The 23,343-nt window shown below is 37.9% G+C and overlaps 1 protein-coding gene across 1 annotated transcript in view; it reads right to left on the reverse strand.

Moving 5' to 3' along the window:
- smal (smoke alarm) overlaps positions 1 to 23,343 on the reverse strand; it is a 53,927-nt gene that overhangs the window by 9,511 nt on the left and 21,073 nt on the right. Inside the window, exons 3-8 of the mRNA XM_089463269.1 lie at positions 20,857 to 20,962; positions 13,634 to 13,865; positions 13,389 to 13,536; positions 6,288 to 6,467; positions 2,756 to 2,895; positions 2,176 to 2,383 (exon numbers count right to left, since the gene is read on the reverse strand). Of these exons, the coding sequence (XP_089319395.1) occupies positions 2,176 to 2,383; positions 2,756 to 2,895; positions 6,288 to 6,467; positions 13,389 to 13,536; positions 13,634 to 13,865; positions 20,857 to 20,962 (1,014 nt within the window). The remainder of the gene's footprint in view (positions 1 to 2,175; positions 2,384 to 2,755; positions 2,896 to 6,287; positions 6,468 to 13,388; positions 13,537 to 13,633; positions 13,866 to 20,856; positions 20,963 to 23,343) is intronic.

Here is a 23,343-nt window from a genome sequence, read left to right on the forward strand (position 1 = left end):
AGCTATGCGTGTGCATTTCTAGAGAACTGCGATGATTGACAAATAAAAATTATGCTTGATGGCATTCGAATCATTTATACTTCGACTTTTCGAATCAGGTAAAACTGAATTTCAGATTAACATAAAGTAGTTGAAGACTGAACTCAGGTGACTCTTCTAAATAAGAAATAGCAAAATTACTAAATTCGTTAATTGTGAACCAATGAATCGATAAATCGATAAATATCGAGCAGAATATATTTGTAAGTAATTTTGTACCGCTCTGTCTGCTTGTTATAAATTTATTTAAGCTGCCTGTAAAGCTATCCGACTCTGAGTATTCTTCAACTTTTTCAAGTTTTTAGATCAATTTTAATGTAAATGTATTAAAGTTGTGTATATAAAAAAAATCTAAATTTTTATATTTTTAATGTTTTTTTTTTTATATAATTAAAAAATTTATTTCCAATACAGTGGCCTTGGAATTTTGAGTTCTTTTAGTTTTTGTTAATTTCCTACGGTCTTTTTTTTTTTTCTTTAATATGAATACAAAATTTTTGCTTGCCATTAATTTAATATTTTACGTTTGAATTTTTCAAAAATTTGTATTGGGTGAAAAGTAATGAGCAGATGAAATGTTTATTTCACGTTGGGTCAAATAAGCTGAGAGCCATTGTATGAACTTTTAAGTAAATTCTGTAGGTTCCCTAAGTTGAGTTGAGTGAGTTTATACAGTTCCGAATTTTGTCTTAGGATTTCTCATATCTTTAAATAAATCATAAGATTTTTATATACCTCTAAATATTTAATCTCATTAATTTTTTTCTATTATCTTGATTTATTTGCTTCAATTTCTTAATTTCAATTTATTGCGTATTTTCTAGCGACCCTCTTTGATCCTGTCATACCTTCATAAACTTATCAAAGAGCAGCTTGCAATATTTCCTTTACATTCGATTCCTTTATTTGAGATTTCTATTTCCCTACAACTTTCTTCCTGTTTCTATTCATTGCAAGCAAACGCATTTGATATTGAACTATAAAAATCTCAGTTAGGGTTTATTGGTGACTTCCTTCATAAATCCATTAAGCCCATGCGCACCGCCATCTGTAGAAAATCCCCTATTTATGCGGCACGCTCTATTTGACTCATCAATCAAATGCCGTTGGCAGACTGACTGGGTTTTCATACCCTACTCATTTTCACACCTACCGCGCATGGATTTTCCATTTGCCGTCTCTCCCCTCCACACTGAATCAATGAATATGAAAGATCTGCTCGGTTCAGTGACCGATCCTAGCGATGTTAACAGCATTGTTGCCCATGAACAATTTGTGCCCGACCCCTCGGCAAATGTGCCATGAAAATATTGTCTAAATATCTGTCGAGGGAGGGATAGAGCCAGGGGCCGGCGTACGGCGTACGGCGTACAGGGGTAGCCTAAATCTTTGTCCAAGCATCCTTGCACTTGGTACAATTTAATCAGTACTGGGACACGCTCGGCATTCATAGGAAATGTAGCTGAAAAATGTCATGCATCTGCATGCATCCCGTCAGTGCTTGCATTGTTATTTAGGGGGTTGCAGCTACCCCTAAGCTCGACCTGCTGCTTGTTTACTTTTGCATGCGGAGGGACCACAGACAGAGAGCCGGGCCCAACGAGTCGGAGACCCTTCATTCCGTTTCATGGACTTTGGGTATTTTATTGACTTTAGCCTCCCCACACGAGCCGCCTAAACAAAAAGGAAAAGCAAAAACCCAAAAAAAAAAAAAAAAAAAAAAAAAAGAACACGGAAAATTTTCCTAAAAAGATTTTCCCTTTCGGACCGCTTATCTCGCCTGTCGCTCCATCTCCATCTCCATGTCTGTCGCATTGTTGTTAGCCGAATGTTGGAAAATGTGTTCTGTACTCCCGTACATTTTCCTCTCTTGGGCTCGGGCAGTTTTTTTTATCCCTATCCACCCGGGCTAAGTGTAATGCATTGCACTTTGTAGTAGTTGCTGTCGCTGTCGCACACTCGAAAGTGAAATGAAGCTGAAAAATGCATTTGCACTCGCGTATGCAGTTTCTTCTTTTTTTTTTCTTTTCTCTCTCTCCTCACTCGACATAGATGCCAAATGCAATTTTCGGGCAATTTGTCTAGCAATTTTAGCATTTTGCCATTTTTTATTCCTTTGCTTAGTCACGTACTTACCGGATATAAAACTGATCTCGGATAGCATAATCCATTTGACAGCAAAGTACAAATTGATTTTCAGATATTTTCCCACACGGTGGTGCAGCTTAATCGTAACATCTCGTGCATGATCCATTATGGTATCGGGCATATAGGAGAACTGTACGGGCTCGCCAGAGAAGTAGCGTCCACCAATGCTAAAGAAGACTTTGGCATGGACGAAGACCTACGAAGAGATGGAGAGAAAGTAAAATATTTAAGTGATTCAAAGGAGAAAAAGAAAGCTAAGAAAACTAATTCTAAAATAACGTAAGCATTTACTTTAACTTTTATGAGTTTATTTGTATCGGATAGAAAAAGGATTGTAAGATAACTATACATTAAAATTATATTATATGCAGAATACAAGAAACTTTATAAAAGTATAGATAAAAAGGGTTTTCTCTCCTTAATTTGAGTAAGAGAAATTCTAATGTAAACTAAAAGTTTAACTCAACCTTTCCGACTGCCCCGAAACATCAATAATATCCTTTAATAATGCCTTCAAGCCCGAATTGCCTTCATAAATCATATGGAATAGGAACGTCTTTGGACTCACCTGCACATCCTTGGTGTACATGTTGTTCGTATGCAAAATGATGGCGCTGAAATTGCGCACCGTATCGAATTCGAAAACAATTTCAACGGGTTTACCCATCAGGCCGGGCGTATCATTTCTCCAGCCAATCCATTCATAGCCTAGAAAGAAAAAAAGTCAAGCAATAAAATATCATATATGATAGTATATTTCAATGAAATGTATCATCATTCTGTGGAACTAAGGTTGTTATTTCCCCCACAGCAAAAGGGCAAAAAAAAAAAAATCAATAGGCCAACCCGGCGGCAGGCACATATGCTTCGGAGTGGCATGTAAAGCTATTTAAGCCAACCAAGTCAATCGCACTTTGGGGTGAAGTTTTTCGTAGCCCAAAAAAAAAACAAACAAATGCGCACGGCAAAGCCCCACATAGTGGGTGGGTTGAGGGCTGCGAAGGGGAGGGTGCTTCGTAACTAGAAATTATGGCCAACGCGACATTCAAGCCATTTCTTTCCACTCTTTCTGCTCGCATGCCCCTAATTTGGGCAGCTGCCCGGCGTGCTCAGAGAGTGAGAGCGAAGCTAACGTGCACGGCTTAACTTAGCTTGGCTACCCCAGGAAACCCATTCAAGTTACGCTGCATAAGTCATGCAATATTAGCTGCAGTCGACTATGCTAACAAGCTACGAAATTGTACAATTTCAATCTAGCTGCGTGTCCACATATCGATGGCAAATTACGCCAACTGCCAGGACATAATAATCGTATCGAAAATTGCCATTCAATAGTCAACGATGAATAATGAAGGTCTGGATTTTGAAAAAATAATGCGCTAAAAACTTTTACACTAACACTGCAATGTTTGTGTGTCTGTCTGTCTGTGTGTGTGTGTGTGTGTGTGTGTGTCTATGTCTGTCTGTCGCGACGACGACTGCATGTCTAATTGTCTGTGCGAACTTTTCTACTTAAATTCGCACAACGCAAACTTTTCAATAATTTCGATTATTGGCCATTCGCCAAAGCGCCAGCCAAATGGCAAAGTGGGATAAGTGTGAACGGGTATGTCCAACTGCGTAATACTCGGTCGAGCAACAGGCAGATGTAAAAGCAGAAAATGTTTAATAGACTTTAGATTATATGCGGGGATACTATTGAGTACTGAATCTACTCAACATTCTATGTTTTGATTAGAGCAAAGTCTAGACCCGGACAAATGTGAGTATTGATAGATATCTTAGATTAGATTGGACGAAAAAATTTACTCAAATATTGCGGTATTATGAAACAACTCTGATCGTAAATACAGTAGGATACCTATAATTCGAAATAGCAAGGGGATAATTTTTTGTTTTTTGTTTTTTTTTTTCGATTTACACAGAATTATAGAGAACGAATTTCTTTCAAAAAGATCGATTTTTTCGATTAATCGCAAGTTTTCGATTTAGCGGGTTACAAATTATCGAGACTCGACTAGGCTAGCTCTACCCACACTCTAGAAATTCATATAGCTCGCTCAGCCTAAAATTTTTTGAGTTAACCAGTTCAGTTATAAACAACTATTGTATCATCCATAGCTTCAAGTAATATATTCAAATATATAAGTCAACGTTTTCCTGTAGAGCTGGCTATAAAAGATCTGATTCTATTATATCTAGTTATATATCTAGTTCTATTATATCTATATCACTCAAATCTATAATCTTAAGAGCCAACAAAAAAGAATTCTTGAATTATATCTATCCACTTACAACCAATATACTCCACTTCACGCCGCTACACTCAGCGGAAATAAATAGTCAAATATGGAGAGTGAGTGAGCAAGAAACGGCACAAGTTGAGAAAAAATCGAGACTTGTGCAAATTCGCAGTTTGGCAGTTGTGAAGTTTTGCAGCAGCCACGGCGCGCCGGCAGCGCGGAAATGAATGCCAGTGTTGCCATAAATTATCAAATATGCATAATGTTTACATTTTTAGAGGCGCGCATAGTTCACAGGGTGGCTCAGTTCACTTCAGTTCAGTTCAGTTGGGTTCGTTTCTGTTTGGTTTCGGTCGGACTGAGTGCGTTTTCTGTTTCCGGCCAAGTTTGGCTGCGACGCCAGCAAATAGTCCATAGTTATTATTATTTATTTTTGTTTATTGTGTTGCGAGGCAAATTATTTGCTAGCCCCGAAACTTTTGCCTGGCTATGGCTCGGCCACGCCCTTGAGCATGAGCCGCCTAGCCGCGCCCCCATTTGGAGCCCACAGACGATGCTCAATGAAGTGAACTTTCGGCTCGGTCGCCCTGTTTTGGAATTTGCCTTATGCTTTTTGCTGTCGGTGAACTTTTGTAATTATTTGATGTTAATCAGTTTTTTTCCCATTGCAATAAATCTTGGAGTGTATGTGTGAGTGTGTGGGCGATTTCAGCAACTAAAAACAGCCCGATTTTTGGGCTAAATATATGGAGAAAGTTTGCAACGTGTTTATGTAGATGGTGAACCTTAAAAAAAATAGCAGACCCCAGTGAACTTTTAGCCATCGCAAGTTTGCCAAAATACACAAAAGGTTTAACTTTTCCTTTTTTCTTTTTTTTTTTTCTTTATATAGGTTTTAATGAGCGAGGTGCGTCTAAGTGAAATATTTGTTTATTTATGTGTCTGATGCAAATTACTGCATTTGCAATATATATCTTTGTAAGCTTTATGAACGAAACTTTTTAGAGTCCAAATATGCAAGAGGATGCTAACTGAAATTGTAGTTTCATTTAGGGTGTTTAGAAAGTAGAATATCGTTCACTTCACAAAGATAATGGAATATTGAAGAATCCCTTGCAGCACTAACTATATTACATATAATACGGAACTCTTTTCAAAATTTAATTCGAGTAATTAAATTGAGTCTTTAATGTGTTTGAATTGACTCAAGGCTATACAAAAATGTTTAATAATTCAAAAATAAAGCGCTGTGAGAATATTTATTACTGATTCATAGTTAAGATGTAGATGAATACGTTATCAAGACATCAAACAAGATTTGGAGGAAAATCTCTTTAGACTCAAATTATAAGGAGCAAACTAATAGAAGATATTTTCTTTATAGTTGCTTAAGTTTATATATGTTTATCATAATTTTTCGGGCTCTTAATCATTGATAAAGTCTATGACATGTATAATGAATTTAAATTCTAATATTAAATTTTTAATTATTGTTTTGTTATAATTAATTGAAAATTCTGTGCGAATTTATACTCTTACAACATATTTTCTTTGATTAATTTAATGCCAAACCACTTTTTTTGAAATTTACTATATTTGAATTTTATTTAATTTATTGTTGTCTTTTTGTTTACTAAGTGGGAATCTTATTAAAGTTATTGCTGTTTTTTTTTTTTAAGTTTAAATTTTAGAGCTCTTTAAATATTATAATTTGAGCATATTTCTTATAAGATTATTAAAATTCTGTATTTTTATATATTTATAAACTTATATATGAATATAAATATATATAAAATATATTTAGAAACTTATATATAAATATGATATTACTTTTTAACATGGTCAATATCGACTTACCTTTGCCAAAGCCATGTATATCGGTGCGGAAATTGTCCTTGCCCTTCTGTCCGTCCACCAATTGACCCAGGCCGTCGACATAGCGATCGCCCTGCTCATTGCCATCGTAGGTCTTGTCCGACAGATCCACCTCCATGCCACGCTGCACGCCCTTGGGTATGCTATACGAAACAATGCCCTCTGCAAAGAATAAATGAAAAGGAGAATTTAATAAAGCGACGCAATTCGTGGAAAGAAACCAAAACTTGAAAACCTTCTTTCTAAGGCAACATGAGACGCCTACACGTGCATTGAGACATAAACATATATCATGTATAAGGAAATGTACTATATATATATTCGTTCTGTCTCACATCACGTCATGTCACGAGTCGTCACGTTTCGTGTCACGTGACACAGACAAACGAGTGACAAAGCCTCGAGTTGGGTTTTTAAACTGCGGTAAATTTTAAAGTTTTTCCCCCACTGTGCAAAAGCTGGCAACAACTTTTTGTAGGGGCTGAGCGGGGACGGAGTGGGGGTTGAGCGGGGACTGAGTGGGGGTTGAGCAGGATATTGAGTTACTTGAAACATAATTTCGTTTTGCGGCCACTTTTGTCTTTTGTCTGCCATTTGGTTTCTGCGGTTATTTTTAGCCCGAGTGCGGATTGGGGGAAGTTTACAGTTTACAGTTTTCTGAATTGGGGACTTCAATGTTGCATGTGTGTCTGTGTGTGTATAAACATATATATATATTTGGCTATAGTTTTTCAATGTCAAAGTCACAGCGGCTGACACACAACAAAAACAACTGAGTCATGGTTTTCGTGGCAGAGTTTATAAAGTGTTTTGATGTTTGCCCAAGGATTGCGACAGCTTAAATACAGAGAGCGAAAAAAAAAACAACAACTTGAACGTGTTAGCTAAGGGCTTAAAGAACAAACAACACCTGACGCTAATTACCGGAGAGATAAGTATATACAAAACAAATACAGTTGTATCGACAAAAAAAAAAAAAAAAAAAAAAAAAAAAATGAAGGGAACAGGAACAGGAGCAACAACAATTGCTCGGGTTGCCAGGGCACTCACTCTAATTACACACAAAGCTCAGGCAGGCTAGACAGCGGAGAGAGAGAGAAAGAGAGAGAGAGCGAGGGGAGGGTTGTCTGGCTAATTTACTAGCGTTTCTATTTGGACAGTTGAGCTCGTGGCACAAGCCAGGACACACGACTTAGATAGATAGACAGGACATGGCAGTCAAAGGCATTTTCCAATAATTACCAAAAATCACATAATTATACATAATTACGAGGCGCAGGTTAGACGCATTGAACGCAGTCAGACAATTGAGCAGAGCGGAAGGAGGAAGGGAGGGAGGGAGGGGGAGGGAAAGGAGTGGAGTAGTTGCAGAGCAGCCTGAGTTTCATATTAATTATTATTTAATTTATTTATAATGTGTGGGCAGTTAAACAACAACAACTACTACAACAACAACAACAACAACGAAATAAAGTATAAAAGCAACGCCACGCTTAATTACAGAAATTAGGGCAAAGTCCTTGTCGGGGCCACTTAAGCGCAGAGGCCGAGAGATAAGCCTTCATTAAACGACACATCCACATATACATGTACATATCTACATATATGTATATACTATATAGTATATGTCGAATAAAAAGGCATATGGGTTATTTAATTAACTGCAAAGACATTTAAGGCAGCGCGTTTTACAATTGCGTCGCGACATCTTTCACGCAATGCCCACATGTAGCCATCGGCAGCCCCCTTCCGCCCTTCCGCCCTTCCCGCCCCCCTCGTCGCTTTTGGCTGGAGCCTTTGGCCACGGTTTGGGGCCACATCCACTTAAGCCCTGTTATTCGCGTGCTCACATGCGATTTTTATTTGCGTGTCGAGTGAGCGAGAGACAAGATGGAAACTGCCCAAAAACAAAATAAGGAAACAAAACGTCGTCCTCGCAGTGCGTGCAGTGGCTGGAGAAAACAAGCCAAAATCGAGCGACTACAATACACTCTATATATATACATACACAAAAAAAAAAAAATATATATATATATATGTATATACATGTATTTATATGGAATGTAATTTGCTTCCCTTTTGCCTGGTCTGGCGTCACGCAAACGACGTCTGCAAACTTTTGCTGATGAGTCAAATTGAGCAGCAGTTGAATGCATAAATGAATAAATAGATACTTAGTCGGTCGACGGAGCTGGCTAAACTACAGCATTTTCCTTGTGAGCTATAGCTGAAATTGTTTTCTGTTTTCCGGACTTTTTTCTGGGTTAACAGATAAGCAGCAAGTTATCAAAAGGAGCCAGAGATGTGGGACCAAGCAAAGGCCATGTTAAACTCATCTCTGTGCTGGAGTTTGCTCAGCTCTACAGCAAGTGAAAGTTATCCAAAAGTAGTGGAACAGCAAACTTGAAGTAAGAGAACAGAAATTCTTTCTGGAACTGACAATCGAAACTGTAATATAATATGTTATATTATAGTTAGAAAACCCTTTAAGTAATAGACAACAACAAATTAGATATTAGAGATCCTTTCCCCATTTGAATTAATTGATTGGCTCGAGTTATGAGCACTTTCTTTAAAACGTAATTAAAACAAGTAAGAAAGCTCCAGTCGAGACTGCTCGACTAGGAGATACCCTGAACCCTCCAAGCTGATATTCTAATCATTCTGCACTTCTTTTATGCACACATACATACACATGCATCCACACGCACGCATAAGCCTGCGCTCTGCTAACTGCGCAGTAAGCAGCGACAGCGCTTGGGCTGCGCTGCAGTGTGGGCAATATTATGAGAATTTATTTGTTAAATAATTTCTTTTGTAGACATACGATCTTAATGAAACTTTTAGAGCGTAATCATATGGTGAATATGTGTGTACATTCCAAAGCACAAGTCTCTAGTATTTGAAATACGCTTTTTACAAAAGTGAGGGTGAGGGGGTGAATTTAAGGGTGGGGGGTAAATTTTAACAAAAACCGAAATTGTATAAATTGCATATAAGCATACATTAAAAATTTGGAGACTCTAGCAATAAGGGTGTAGAAGATATAATTTTATAGCTGGGTTTCGATAAGGGTTTTTATCGATAAAAAAAGATCGGGATGAGTTATCGATTTTTAATGATAAACTTGATATGCGCGCTGTAATTACGGACATTTTAAAAAAAATTTGAAGTCTCTAGCTCTTATATCTTCTGAAATCGACGCGTTCATACATACGGACGGACGGACGGACGGACGGACGGACGGACGGACGGACGGACGGACGGACGGACGGACAGACAGACGGACAGGGCCAAATCGACTCAGCTCGTCGCCCTAATCAAGAATATATATACTTTGTGGGGTCTGCCACGCCTCCTTCTGCCTGTTACATACTTTTAACAAAACCATTATACCCTGATTTCCCATTTTCAATGGGTTCAGGGTATAAAATCTGACTAAATGAAACTGAATACAGTTAGCTAAAAATGAAAATCATGTGCATTTAATTGAATATGTTTTTATTTAATTTGAGCAAACAAAAAACAATTTTTTTGTCTAAAATTTAATTTTTAAATAATTAAAATTAAAAAAAAATAAATAAATAAAATTGGCCAAATTTAAGAAAATGTTTTAATATAAAATGTAGAGCTCTCAAAAATATATCAAATATCATATTGATAATTTTTCAAAACTTAAAATATCATCGAAACGATATTTTAAGAAATTTTCGACAATTATAATAATATGCTAGAACACCAAAAAGTTTTACTCTTTAAACTCGGTCAGTCGAGAGGAAGAGAAACAAATATTGACAATTTTATAGTAAAAGCGAATTTTTTCTAAAATTATTTAATTACAGGAATTAAAAATTTTAGTCGAAATGAAATGGAATTAAAGCAAATGTATAGACAGTATTAGTTTAGTCCAGTCCATTAATTGGCTCTGTTTAATAACATAATATATATGACTTTAAAAATGAATTTTTAATGAATAAAATAAAAAATTAGAACTAAAATAAAATTAAAAACTTTTGCTTTCCGTTTCGTATTCTAATGCTGATTATGAAAGAGTCCCACTCTGATCGCCATTTGCAGCTCGGCTTAGCCACATTTCATTTATAAGTCCCATTCGCTTATCAGAAATCTCTTTAATACCCATTTTAGTATATTACACGATTTAATATACGATTTAAATGCCAGCCTACACTCGTTTCTCATTTTCCGTTTTCCACCAAACTATTTCACACTCTTAACTGATACGGCTGCCACAGTAAGCACTCCTACACAAAGACCAACGATTAAAGCTCAGCTTTCAATTTACATAATAACATAACAGCCGCAGCAACAACGAATAAAGAGGGTAAAAAATCGTAGCTAAAGCGCTCATAAATTATGCAGCGCTCATAAATCTGGAGCTCAACGCTAATCAGTTGTTGCATTTATAATAAAAAATAAAAAAACCAAATCAAATGCACTTTAGCCAAGCCGAAATCGGCATTCCAAGGGCTAAGCTGTTGTTAAATCGAAACAAATTTGTATTTAGCCACGATGTGAAATCAGAGTGTGTCACTTGGCCCGAAGATAATCTGCAGCCATGACGTGACCAGAGTCTCGGAGCTCCCTCCCGCCCTACTCCAGTTGGCCCATTTGTTTATAGACGGCGCTTCCAACCTAGGTGCGGTCGTCTCGACCGCTCGCCCGCTCGTCCGTCCCCCTGGCCGTGTAGGTGTGTCCATTGATTTGCATTTAAATGCTGAGCATTGGAAGTCGCGCTGCCAGAATTTATGGCCACAATCTATAAACAATTATGATTTCGAGCTAAATGTCTATCGATCGAGAGCGACGCCGCGTCCAGCGGAGTTTTGTCAATGCGCTCGTCACTTGGCAGCTTTATTGATTTCCTTGTCTGGCACTTGTCTAGACCTCCCATAGCCCACGACAACTTATCTCATTTAATTTGCATATGAAATGCGCTCGGTACATCTAAATTCCCCATAGCAAATCACAATGACTGGCGGGGGGAGTGGAAGGGGGGGGGGGGGTCGGTCAGCTTGCATGTCCAATCCCCAATCGCACTGCCACTACCACGGCCATAACCCAGCTCCCTAATTCCTTGGCAGCCATGGCGCTCAACCACTAAAGGGCGTGTGCATAGTTTTGACCCCAACACAAATGGCGCCAGTTATCGGGTGGCGCCCGTTGCCCAACCGTCCGCACCGCCCTCGCACGCCCCCCAACTCTAGCCGTCGTACATTGCGTTAATTTACGGAATAATTTCGACTTCCGCGCTTTGGCTGAATGCCGCTTGCTTCCCGGCCCCAGGAGGAATAGCCCAAAAGCCAACCTGGTTCTGGTCAAACAAATTGACATTAGGCGCGCGCGTTGCTGTTGGTGTTGCTGTTGTTGTTGTTGTTGTTGTTATCGTCGACTACCTGGAAATTATAGAAAAATTTGTTTGTCCAGACTAGTTATAGTTGTTGTTGTTGTCGCCGCTGTCGTTGTTGTTGTTGTTGCTTGTGCACTACTTGACAATTGCGTGCAAACATCGACAACAGTCAGCCAGACGACAGCAGCAACAGCAACAACAACAACAACAACAACAACAACTACAACGAGAACAACTCGCACTGGTTGTTTGCTGTTTTGGCCTGTCGTCTGCATAGTTTCTCAGCCCCGTCTGGATTTCTGGACTTGGTTTCGGTTTCTGGGCATGGGCACAACCAATGTCTGCACGCGATATTTCTTCTTCTGCCACACCATCTTCTCTGCTCTTTTCCTTTATTTTTATTTTGTTCAAGTACATTTCGCATGTTGCAACAAATCAACATTGCGTGGTAGCGCTCATGTGTTGGCCAAATGTAAAGCAGGCAGCGGGTCTCCAAAGGTGAAAGAACAAGAGGAGACACGAAGGAAGAGAGAAAACTTGGCCGGACTAGGAAATGCCCTAAGCTCTGTCGAATTGAGTTTTGTTCCTGTCTAAACATTCAAGTATATGAGCCGACGGACGGACGGACAGACAGACGCACTCAGGTACTGGCGAAGGGAGAGACAAACTGAGGATCAGATAAGCATACGGACTGATGAATCAACGGGCGTACATTCGAATGGAGCGATGATCGGCTGGATGCATAGGAAAAGGGAAAGGAATATGGAAAGAGCAAGATCGACTCAGTTAATATGATGTGGATGAACCCAATCAAGAATGAATATAACTACTTTACAGGGTCTGCCACGCCTCCTGCTTTACATTTCAAGAAAGCCAATACAACCCGCCTTCCCATTTCCAGTGAGTCTAGGGTATACGAAAACGTAGGCGCAGTCATTGCCATTGGATTGGATTATGCGGTTAGACTAATACGCTGACCATAATGTCATGTTTTCCTTCAGTGGAACAACGGCGATAGGGTTCTCAAAAGAGAGAGAGAGAGACTGGGAGTGAGGAAAAAAAAGAGAGAGAGAGAGAGAGAGAGAGGGAAATGGCGATATCGAAGAGGGAATTCACAATTATGGCATTCCATTTAAGGGCGATAACTCGACGAATTACAGCCAATTTCCAGTTAAGTAAGACTTTAAGTGCTTCGAAGCTTAAGCTTTAAGCTAAAGACCAAAGATTTGTTGGAGAATTGAATTTTATGAAAATATAAACTTAAGGCTAACTGGCAGAACTTTGCTATCGCCACACTCGATGAGGCTAAATGACTTAAGCTAATGGCTAAGAGCATGCCAAGCCTTATAGGCAAAAAATGTTCGCATAGTTTGTTGCCTTGGTATGCCGCATCTGAAGCTATGCTAATGCGCACACACACACACACATACACACACACATGCATAGACACTCTCTGCTAACTACACACTTAAGCCGCTTTGGCTGGCCTAATAGACAGCGACTAGGCTCGGGGCCCTGGGCACTCCTTGGTAGGCGGGCATTGGAGCGATGATAAATTAACGCTGACACTAAAACTCTGTTAGCCTTTCCGCGCTATCATTGCTCATGTCGGCTTTTTATCGCACTCGTTTCAATTCGCCTCTGGACAGTAGTAGCAGCAGCAGCAGAAGAAGAAGTACAACGAGATGGGAAAGAGACAGAAGCAAACGACTCACCTTCCCAGGGACAGCCAACAATCTCGGCGCGCAGGCAGACGGTGCGATCGTATTGACCATAGGGATATATGCGTATCTTCGAGGCGAATATAATCGGCTGCAGTGCGTTCTCCACCTCGCTGTACGTGTTGATGTTGCCCGGCAAGATCTGTGGAAGCGAATGGAACGGATTAGGGTTAGGATTCGATTGGGCTTGAAACATAAATCAAAGGGAGCTGAACATCAAGCGGAGGTGGGGTGCTTACCTCCTTGCCCTGTGTGTTCTTCCAGCGCTGCCATTTGTCGAAGCCCGGCCGCCAGTACTCGAGCACATAGTACTCGGTGTACTCCTGGCCCTGACCCTTCCCGAAGCGACCCTGCGTCCGTATGGCGGTTATCACGTGCGTCTGCAGCAAGTCCACCTGCAGATATTCCTTGAGCGCATTCGATACCATATGCTTGGGGCACCAGGCACCGCCATTATTATCGGTTTTCAGTCTGCAAAATAAAGGAGAAAAGCGAAAAAAAAATATATAAAACAACTTTATTAATTAGCCACATGCAAAACGGTAGCTGCGCGCCAATAACCAGTTGCGCAGGAGCTGCGCTCGGCAAAGCAGAAACAAAATTTCTTATAAATTAATTGACATTAAGCGTTCCGCTGGCACTACACGCCGTCGGAGATGGAGCCAGAGTCAGCGCCAGAGCCAGAGCCAGAGAGCAGCCGCAGGCTGTGAGTCAAAGTCAGCTACAGAGTCTTAGCCACACTGACGTTTGTGGCCCCAATGGTAAGAGGGAGGCCGCTGGAGCCTGGGCCGAATGCCGTGCTGGACGTTTGTCTGGCAGCTCGTCTCGTTCGTTAAGCTGCTGCGGTTTTCCACACAGCAGGATGTTGTCTATGTAATTAAGGATTAATTTAAGTTAGACACAGATGTGTGTCCGTGTGTGTGTGTCTGTGTGTCAGGCTCTCTCTCCCTGTCGCCCTCTCTCCCTCTCTCTCTGTCTCTCCCGTTTGCTCTGGCCTACACGCCCTCCCGCCACTTTAATCAATTTCGCCTTCAGCCTCGCTCGCTCCGCCTGGTATTGATATGTTAACCACTACAAATACGTTTTTCGGTTTATATTTCAATTAAGTTTTACATGCTTGATTGCATTTTGGGGCCTTAATGTTTGCCCATTATTCATCGACTGTGACTAGGCCTAGACCCCTCTGCTTGACTCCAAGCAGCAGCAGCAGTTGTTGTTGTTGTTGTTGTTTTTCTTGTTGTTGTTTCTTTGCAAATTGCTTCATTTTCTTGCCACATCTGCCGGCTGCCGGCTGCCGTCTGCCGTCTGCTAACTGCTGGCTGTACCTGTGCCAGCAGGTTATTGAATTTGATTGCAATATTTATTTAGTGGCCGACATGCGTTTAATGCATTTTTGCAATTTGTTATTTATTTACACTAATGTGTGTGTGTGTGTGAGCAATTAGTAATATCTTCCGCATCAATTGAGCGGCTTTGGCAATTCTCTGTCTCTGTGTTTCTGTAGTCATCAACTCGTCCTTATTGTATATTAATTGCGATTCTGCTCCGACTCTTGTCACGGATATTTAGTGATGCTATGACTAACAAGGAGTTGGAGTCATATTATAGTAAAATAATACCCTTTCTACTAAATGAACTATCATATTATGAACAATTTCTATTTTGGATTATAAATATAGTTAGATAGTTAATTCAAAAAGTTAGTCTATAAGTCTGCAAGTCTGTTCCTAAAAATCTTTATTGTTTTAGGCTAGTTGCGCATCTAGGGGATATCAGCTTTCTCGATCTATATAAATAATACGGGTTGTTGTTTATCTCCAGAGCACAGTCAATACAATATCCCGCCTGACCAACTTAGAATCTTGTATTGAATTCAAATGTCTACTGCGTGCATCAGAATCACCCTTACCCCAAAACATATATGTATGTATATAGGCTTCGACTAATATTTAGTTCAAATTGCACGCTCTTTCTTTAATATTTTATTTTCTATGGCAAATCATATGGTACTTAGCTTCCAGTGGAAGTTCCTTCCTCATGACTTTTCAATTTCTTACTTACACAAATACATGCAACCAATATACTCTGCTCATTCAATAAAGAAGTAGTATACTAAGAGCCACTGTAAACACCCTTTGCTCCCCTGCAAGCACTACCATATATTCTCTCAATAGACCCAGAGCAAATATCGTTTGCTCTCATTCACACACACAACAGCGAATATACCCTGCTCACTCAATAAACGAGTGGTATACTATCATATCATATAACACAGACACTCTATACTCACTCAATAAACGAGCATAATCAGTGTCTGTAAAATTACCTTAAATACTCTACTGCATAATGCTCTTCATTCCACAGACAGTGCCCAAGAACCAATATACTCTGTTCACTCAATAGACAAGTAGTATATAAGACTATGAATACAGACACTCACACAATAAACGAGCACAATCAGAGTCTCTAGAAATGCCTAAAATTCTCCATTGCTCAAATTCTTTTTAATTATTGTTCTTACTTTGCTCTGCCACGAACCAATATACTCTGTTCACTCAATAGACAAGTAGTATATAAAAGTATGCCCTAAATGCTTCATTGCATAATATTCTTGCTGGCCGCAAGCACTGTGTGTGGCTTATAACACTTGCCGGCCATTACCAACTGCAATTACTTTTAAGTGCAGAGATCAAAGTTGCTTTATTAAAAAAAAAAAAAATGAAAAGAAAACCCAAACAGAAGAGAAGATGAGTGCAAAAAAGAGAAGAAAAAACCAAAACTGAAAGAGCTCCCAGAAAAAAGGTCAATTTAATCATCATAAAATTGCTTAGATTTCCTTTGGACCGCCTCCTCGCTGGAGCAGTAGCGCGCTCTTGTGCAAATAAGCCAAAGGCAGAGGAATCGGAGTGAGATACGTATAAACATCATTTAAAATGCTAATATCCGCAGTTATGTGCATTTCAACTTGACTTTAATTATTGTTATTGCCAAAGTTAACAATCTGCCCCGTCGTCGGCTGCTCATTTCGAGCGGCTGATGGACTGACTAACTGCTGCCTGCCGGGCACTGGACTCCGACTTGGACTCGGACTGGCTCTGGCTTCTAATCAAGCGCACTCTCTCTCTCTCTCTCTCTCATTCCCTTTTCTGCTGTTTTTTTCTTTTTTTTTTTTTTTTTTAATATGAAAGAGGTTGTAAATTTAATGGCCCCTCGGCTGTTGGTCGCTGGGCGAGGTAATGAAAATCAAACAGCGCCAACTGTCATTAAACTAATCTTTGTAATTCAATAGCAACAGACGACGACCAACATGGACAACATCGTCGTCGTCATCGTCGTCAACGTCAACAGCATCAGCATTCATGTTCGCATCCTGTTGGCCCTTCGGATCTCTCACAGATCTCTTTGGGTCCATTGCTCAGTAAGCAAATGCGCGTGATTTGTTTTAAGTGCACTGCTTTTTTTTTACTCTTCCTCTGCTTCTTCTTCTCCCTCCTCGTTTTGTAATGAATTAGTTTAAGTTCGTTTCGAGCTGGTGGCTTTTGGGCTAGTTAGCTGCCTGGTTAGCTAAGTGCACGGCAGCCACAAATTATAATGCTGCCTGCACTTTTGAACTTTGCAGCATGCAGAGCTCTGGCTGGCTGGAACTTTAGTTAAGCAAATTGCACTGCGCTTGATTGGACTTGCTGGGTGGTTAAAGAGTCACACAGAGAACGAGAGAGAGAGAGAGAGAGAGAGAGAAAGAGAAAGAGAGAGAAGGGGGTGGGCGAGCAACACGGAAGAAAAAGACAAAAGAAAGTTTCAGCTAGTTTGAAGAGTTAGTTGATTTCGCGCTGCAGCAGTCATTGGATTAAACCCAACTCGAGTTGGTTGAGGTGAAAGGCTGCCAAGGCAACTTGGCCTTACCAAGAATTCTGCACAAAAATTTCAGATTCAGCAAAGGTAGGCAAACAGTAAAGCAAAAGTCTTTCAATTTCAAGTTGAGCATGTCATTATTTTTGGAAAATATTTTTAAGTACAATAGCTTGCGCTGCTTGAAAAGGAAGAAGCTTCAGCTTATGAGAAGTCCATAGTTTTCATGTTAAATCATAGAGTCATAGAGTAATTCGCACCTCCAATATATGTATATGAATCAGTTAATATATTGTAATATTATTATTATTATTATTATTAAGTTATTATTATTATTATTATTATTAAGTTATTATTATTATTATATTATTATTATTAATAATTTAATAATCATTTATTAATTTTATTTTTAAACTTCTTTTATATAATTATAAATTATAGTTAATTTAAATTTATATTAATTATTTTTACAATTTTTTTTATATATTTTTATTTATTTTTATAAGCTTCTTAAATCATTCAATGCATTTCTCAAAATCGTCAAAGGCAAACAATTATAGTATAAAGGCAAACAAATATAATACAATTACAACTATTTTGATTAAATAATTTTTTTTTTTTTTTAATTTTTTTTTTTTTTTTTTTGATATTCCGCTTTTTTTGTAAGCTATTCTCAACAAGAAGTCAACATCAACATCTTCAAATCAAATACAAATTTTTTTTTGGTAAAATAAAACTAATTGAAATGTAAACAAATTATGAGCTTCAATATCAAAAAAAAAAAAAAAAAAAAAAAAAAAAAGCAAATAAAAACGGAACAAACAAAATCTCAATCAAACTTCATACTTAAGACTTCTGCTAAATCTGGTTTTCTGGCAGGCCAACTCGCCTGCAGCAGTATAATAAATACATTGCTTCAGTTGGCATTAAATTTCGAGTCACTTAGCTGCCGCACCACATTGCGCTGTCAATCCACAGGCACTTTTTCCAACGTGCACCGGCAGAAACCACCGCAGCACGACCACACTCAGGTGAGTGAGTCAACTGAACCATTGGCCAACAGCTAAAAGCCCGCAGAGTTGGACAACAACAACAACAACAGCAACAACAACAACATATCAAATGCTATGTGCAGACCTTAACCCCAAGCCCTGAGCCCAAGCCCAAATCCCGACATTGTCTTTAGCTTTTTGTAAGTTCAGCTCTTTAGTAAAAATTCCAGTTAATCTGACTTGGACAAAAACAAAAACAGAAAAGAAACGAAGCAAATGAAGAGCGGCAGCGGGAGCTAAAAAAAACATATACATATATACATATATGTATGTATGTGTGTTTGTATATATGCATATATTGTTTTGTTTATCTCAACGTGCTCATCACGCATCGTTTTGTGGCTTTACTTTAGTGCCGCCATAAAGGGTTAATGTTAATGATGCCTTTGTGGTGTCCGTCCGTCTCCCCGTCTCTCCGTCCATCCATCCATCCATCTGTCTGTCTGTCTGTCTATCTGTCCATTTGTCTCCCTGGCAGCCAGCCCTGCACTTGAGTGTTTTTTAAGTGCATGTCTATAAACGCAGACGCAGCGAATTATTACTGAAAGCAAACGCACTGAATCTGAAGCTGAATCAAAATCAGAATCGGAGTCTGTGGCAAGGAGTACCACACATACATACACATAAGCAGTGCTGTTTGCATTGATTTTGCCGTAACTCACGTGGTAATTGACATGTTTATCGCTTGAATGAGTGCTTTACTTTATAGAGATATACGTACATATATAGACCATATAGTTTGAGCACTGATATCCTATACTAATTATACAGCTCCTCAGCTGATGCTGATGCTGATGGTGATGCTGATGGTGTCATCAATCATTTGCAATGAGCCAACGCAACGCAGGCGATTGCAAAACTTCCGCCCCAAAACTCTTGACCCGCATTGCCTCACACTTCCCCCGGACTCGCAATCGCCGGCCGTCGGCCATAAAACTTCAATTCACAAGAAAAATGCGTCAATAAAAAGTAAACAAAAAATGTAAAAAAAAAAAACGAGGAAAACCTCAAACTAACAGAAAGAAATCACTAAACTCGTCTAGCCAGCTGGCAAATGCATTCATTTCATTTGATTTCATTTAAGTTTAGTTTAGTTCAGTTCCCTTTGGTTTCTTTGCTGCTGCTGCCCTTTGTGTGAACCGCCTGGATAACCGGTTTGCGGTTTGCATTGAAATTGCATTTAATTAGTTTAGTTGTGGTGGGAGGGAAGGGGGTAGGCAGCCAAAGAGATAGCTATTAAACGGTTGCTCGTGCTCTATTGCATATTCATGAAATGAGTCCCATAACCCAATATCCGATATCTCTCAAAGCGCGCTAGAGTATAAATATATATATAAATATATGTATATATGTATGTATTTCTCTCGCTCTGATATGCAAAAACTTTAGTTTTTATTTGTTTGGTATTTTCATGATGGGCGACAACTGTTTGTGTCATAACATAAATTTGTTTGGCTTTTGTTTGTGTTTGGTTTTGTTTTAGTTTTCGATTTGACGCTTCTCAGATTTTGGAATTTCGATTTTATAGACTCTTTGTCTGTCTTATCGCACTAATGAAGTTGTCTACTAAAGCTTAGCAATTAAACGAACACGCTTCAGAGTTCATAATCATCTGGGTAGTCAGAGAAAGACAGAGAGAGAGGGATCAAAGGAAAGAGAGAGAGAGAGGGCAATTCCGGCAGCCGAGGTTTAAGTGCGTGTCAAGCTGAGAAACTTCTCCCAATTGGGCAATAAAAGAACAGTTAAAGAGGCATTGCTTAAGCGAAGCAGAGTTTCATAAACGAGACAAAATTGAAGGAAAAAGACGAAAATAATAATGTAGAATATAATATTGTATTTAATAATAATAATGAGAAAATTCGTTCTAGAAAGGCTCAGATTCATTCCAGACAACAAACTCTTTCAATTCTAAAGCAATATTTTAATATTTGTTTATACTGTAATATTTTATTTTTATAAATATTAATATCCATATTCAGTAATATTATTATTTTATTACATATATTTCAATTCACAATTTATTTTCATGATTATCATAGTAACATTTATCATATATATTTTTTAATTTAATTAAATTTAAATTTTCAAATTTATAACCATTAGATTATAAATATTTTTTCATATTTTAATTATTTATTTTGTTTTGCATTTTACTTTTATTTTTATTCTGTTTATTTCATGTTAAATGAATAAGTTTTATTTATTGTTTTAAATAGTATTTTTAATTTAATTACGATTAGTTTATATTTTAATGTATACTTATATAAAATTTATATATTTCATTATATTATATTTGATTTTGATTTTTTACTATATACTACCTATTCATTTATTTTATTATTTATTATTATTAGATTTTATATATTTCAATGTAAGTATTTTATTTTGTAATTATTTTATTTTTATATATTTCTATTATTTTTTTTATTCATTAATGTATTTTAATTTCTATTTATACTTATATATTTAAATTTATTATTATTTTATTTATTATATTATATATTATTATTGTATTATCTATATTTACTTTATATAAAATAAATAAAATTTCCGCAACTCACCTTGCATGTTGTGGTCCAACAAAGCCCGTGTCATGGGCTGAGCTAGCTGTGATTTGAGCATCTGTGATTGCGCCCGATTCCATGCCCAGAGGCACATTGCATGTGGCTGTAAAATAGAGACAGACGAGAGAAAATGAAAAATTAGAAAAAATATTAGAAAATCTCAAAGAAATAAAAAGTACTTTAATTAATGATGGATGCGCTTTGCGCATCGTCTCATGGACCACAGCCTACATCAGAGGCGAGCTAAAAGTAAATTTAGCTGTGCCAAGTGAAGTTGGGGCAACGCCCATAAAATCTATCAAAATAAGTCAAGCGTCAATTAGACTTTTTTGACATTTGAACGAGGCAGATGCAGGCACGCCCAGTGCCATTTATGCTATGTGCTATGTGCCATGTTGGCCAGTGTAGTAGGTAGGTAGGGCCTATCACTTTCCCATGGCTTCGCCAGAGGAGACTATCTGCTTTTTAAATAAGGCAAACACTTAATCATTGCCAAAGTCAAGCCAAGCCAAGCCAAGCCGGGCAGAACGTCAACTACTTTAGTTAATTTATTGCCTACCGATTGCATTTTGCAGATCCCCCAACTGTTCCCCATGGCACCTACTATGCCTTTTGATGTGAATTGAAGTTGATGCTGCGCCCCCGCTGCCGCCCCACTGCCAGCTGTCTGGCTGGCTGTCTGTCTGACTGGCTGACTGTCTGACTGGCTGTCTGACTGCCTGCTGACATTTTCGCCAGAATCAACACTGATTTGACATGACTTTTGTTGCGCACAGGCACAGCATGGACCAGCTTCCAGTTACCGGCTCAATATACTGACTGCATTGCATTGCATTGCCTCCTGCCCAAGGTGCGTGCATTCGTTTAGAAGTTTATAAATAAACACACTCACTCACACACACATGCCTAGAGAACCTGGACGAATCGCTCTTTGCATTCGCACTTGATTGGATTTGATAGCTGGCAATGCTAATGGGAACTGAAAGCTGCTCTGCAAAAGGCTGGACTGAGAGATCTAGGACCGAGTCGAGGCGAATCACTGGGGCTCGGTTTGGTTTGGTTCGGGTCAGAAGCCGTGGCGTTGCCTTCAACTGCATATTGCAAGTGTATTCATTTGGAAAATTGTTGCATGTTTTGCTAACTCAACTCAGTGTGTCTAGCAGCAACAACAACAACAACAGCAACAACAGCTACAACAACTTGAAACAACTCAGGCACTTCCTCTTGCTTATTTGCTTATGTGTTTTTATTCTGAGGGCGGGCGGGGTGCACAAAGGGCAAATATTGAAGGCAGTCTAGTTGTAGTCCAAGTAGAGAATTGCCTTCGAACATGTTTATAAATTCGTATTTATGTATTTGGCTTGCTTGATTAACTATAAATATTATGGCTTAGATTTGATTTACTAGACCAGAAGACAAAGGCAGACAGACGTCTAGCTCTGTTTATGCAATATGACAGCTGAAAGTTTGCAGGAAAACTTGCGGTCGACTCCAGGAAAATGCATATACGTAGATAGCAGAAGAGCTGCAGACGAGCAGAAAACTAGAAAACTAGAAAACTTATTACCAAACTATCAAATAAATGAAAATACATTTTCCTTCTCACTCTCCCTCTTTGCTTTTCATTTCAGATGCAACAACAACTGGTTAGAAATGGGAAATTTTTAGGAATATTTTTAGGTATGTAAAACAATTTAATTGAGTCATTTAAAATTATGTATAAATGGATTTATAAAATATTTAACATTCCTTTATGTCCAGCTGTATTCACATAAATACTAGTGTGACTGAACGCAAAATTAAGAGAAGAGAAAAGTCAATTTGAAGATAATTTGCAAGGAATATTGAGAATATATTTTTTTTTTTTTTTAAGAAGCATAAAAATCATATGAACTTAATTTAATTGTTTATAAAAATATGAAAGGCTAAGGAAAAGGAAAAATATATATAATTAAAAATAATTTAATTATATGAAATCATACTTATGTATGAATATAAGTTTTTGGATCTAAATGATTATTAACTGAAAAATATTTTTGTAGTACAAAACTAGTATAAAAGTATATATATATTTTTTTTTTATTTATTTTTATTTATTTTTTTTTATTTGTTTTTTTTTTTTTTTTTTAGAAACCCAAAAATAGTAATAACTATTAAAGAACTATAATTAACATTTCTTTATATATTTTTATGTTTATGTTTTTAATAAATTATAGATGTTCTTAAGTTTGTTTTTTATTTATTTTATTATTTTTTTTTTATTATTATAAACATAAAAGTATTTTATGTTTATATTTAGATATAATTTTTTTGTTGTTGTAAATTCAGGGTCAGCCTAATAAATAACCTATTTTACATTAGTTTAACAATCTGAATGAGTTAAAGCCAAATTTAATGGCAATAAAATTAATTTAAAACATTAATCATTAATATTAAATTTTATAAAATTGGTCGTCATTCACTAAGCTTTCTTTTCATATCTAT

This window comes from Drosophila arizonae, chromosome 3 (genome assembly GCF_054131065.1).
Source record: "Drosophila arizonae isolate 15081-1271.41 chromosome 3, UAZ_ARI_1.0, whole genome shotgun sequence".
NCBI lineage: Eukaryota > Metazoa > Arthropoda > Insecta > Diptera > Drosophilidae > Drosophila > Drosophila arizonae.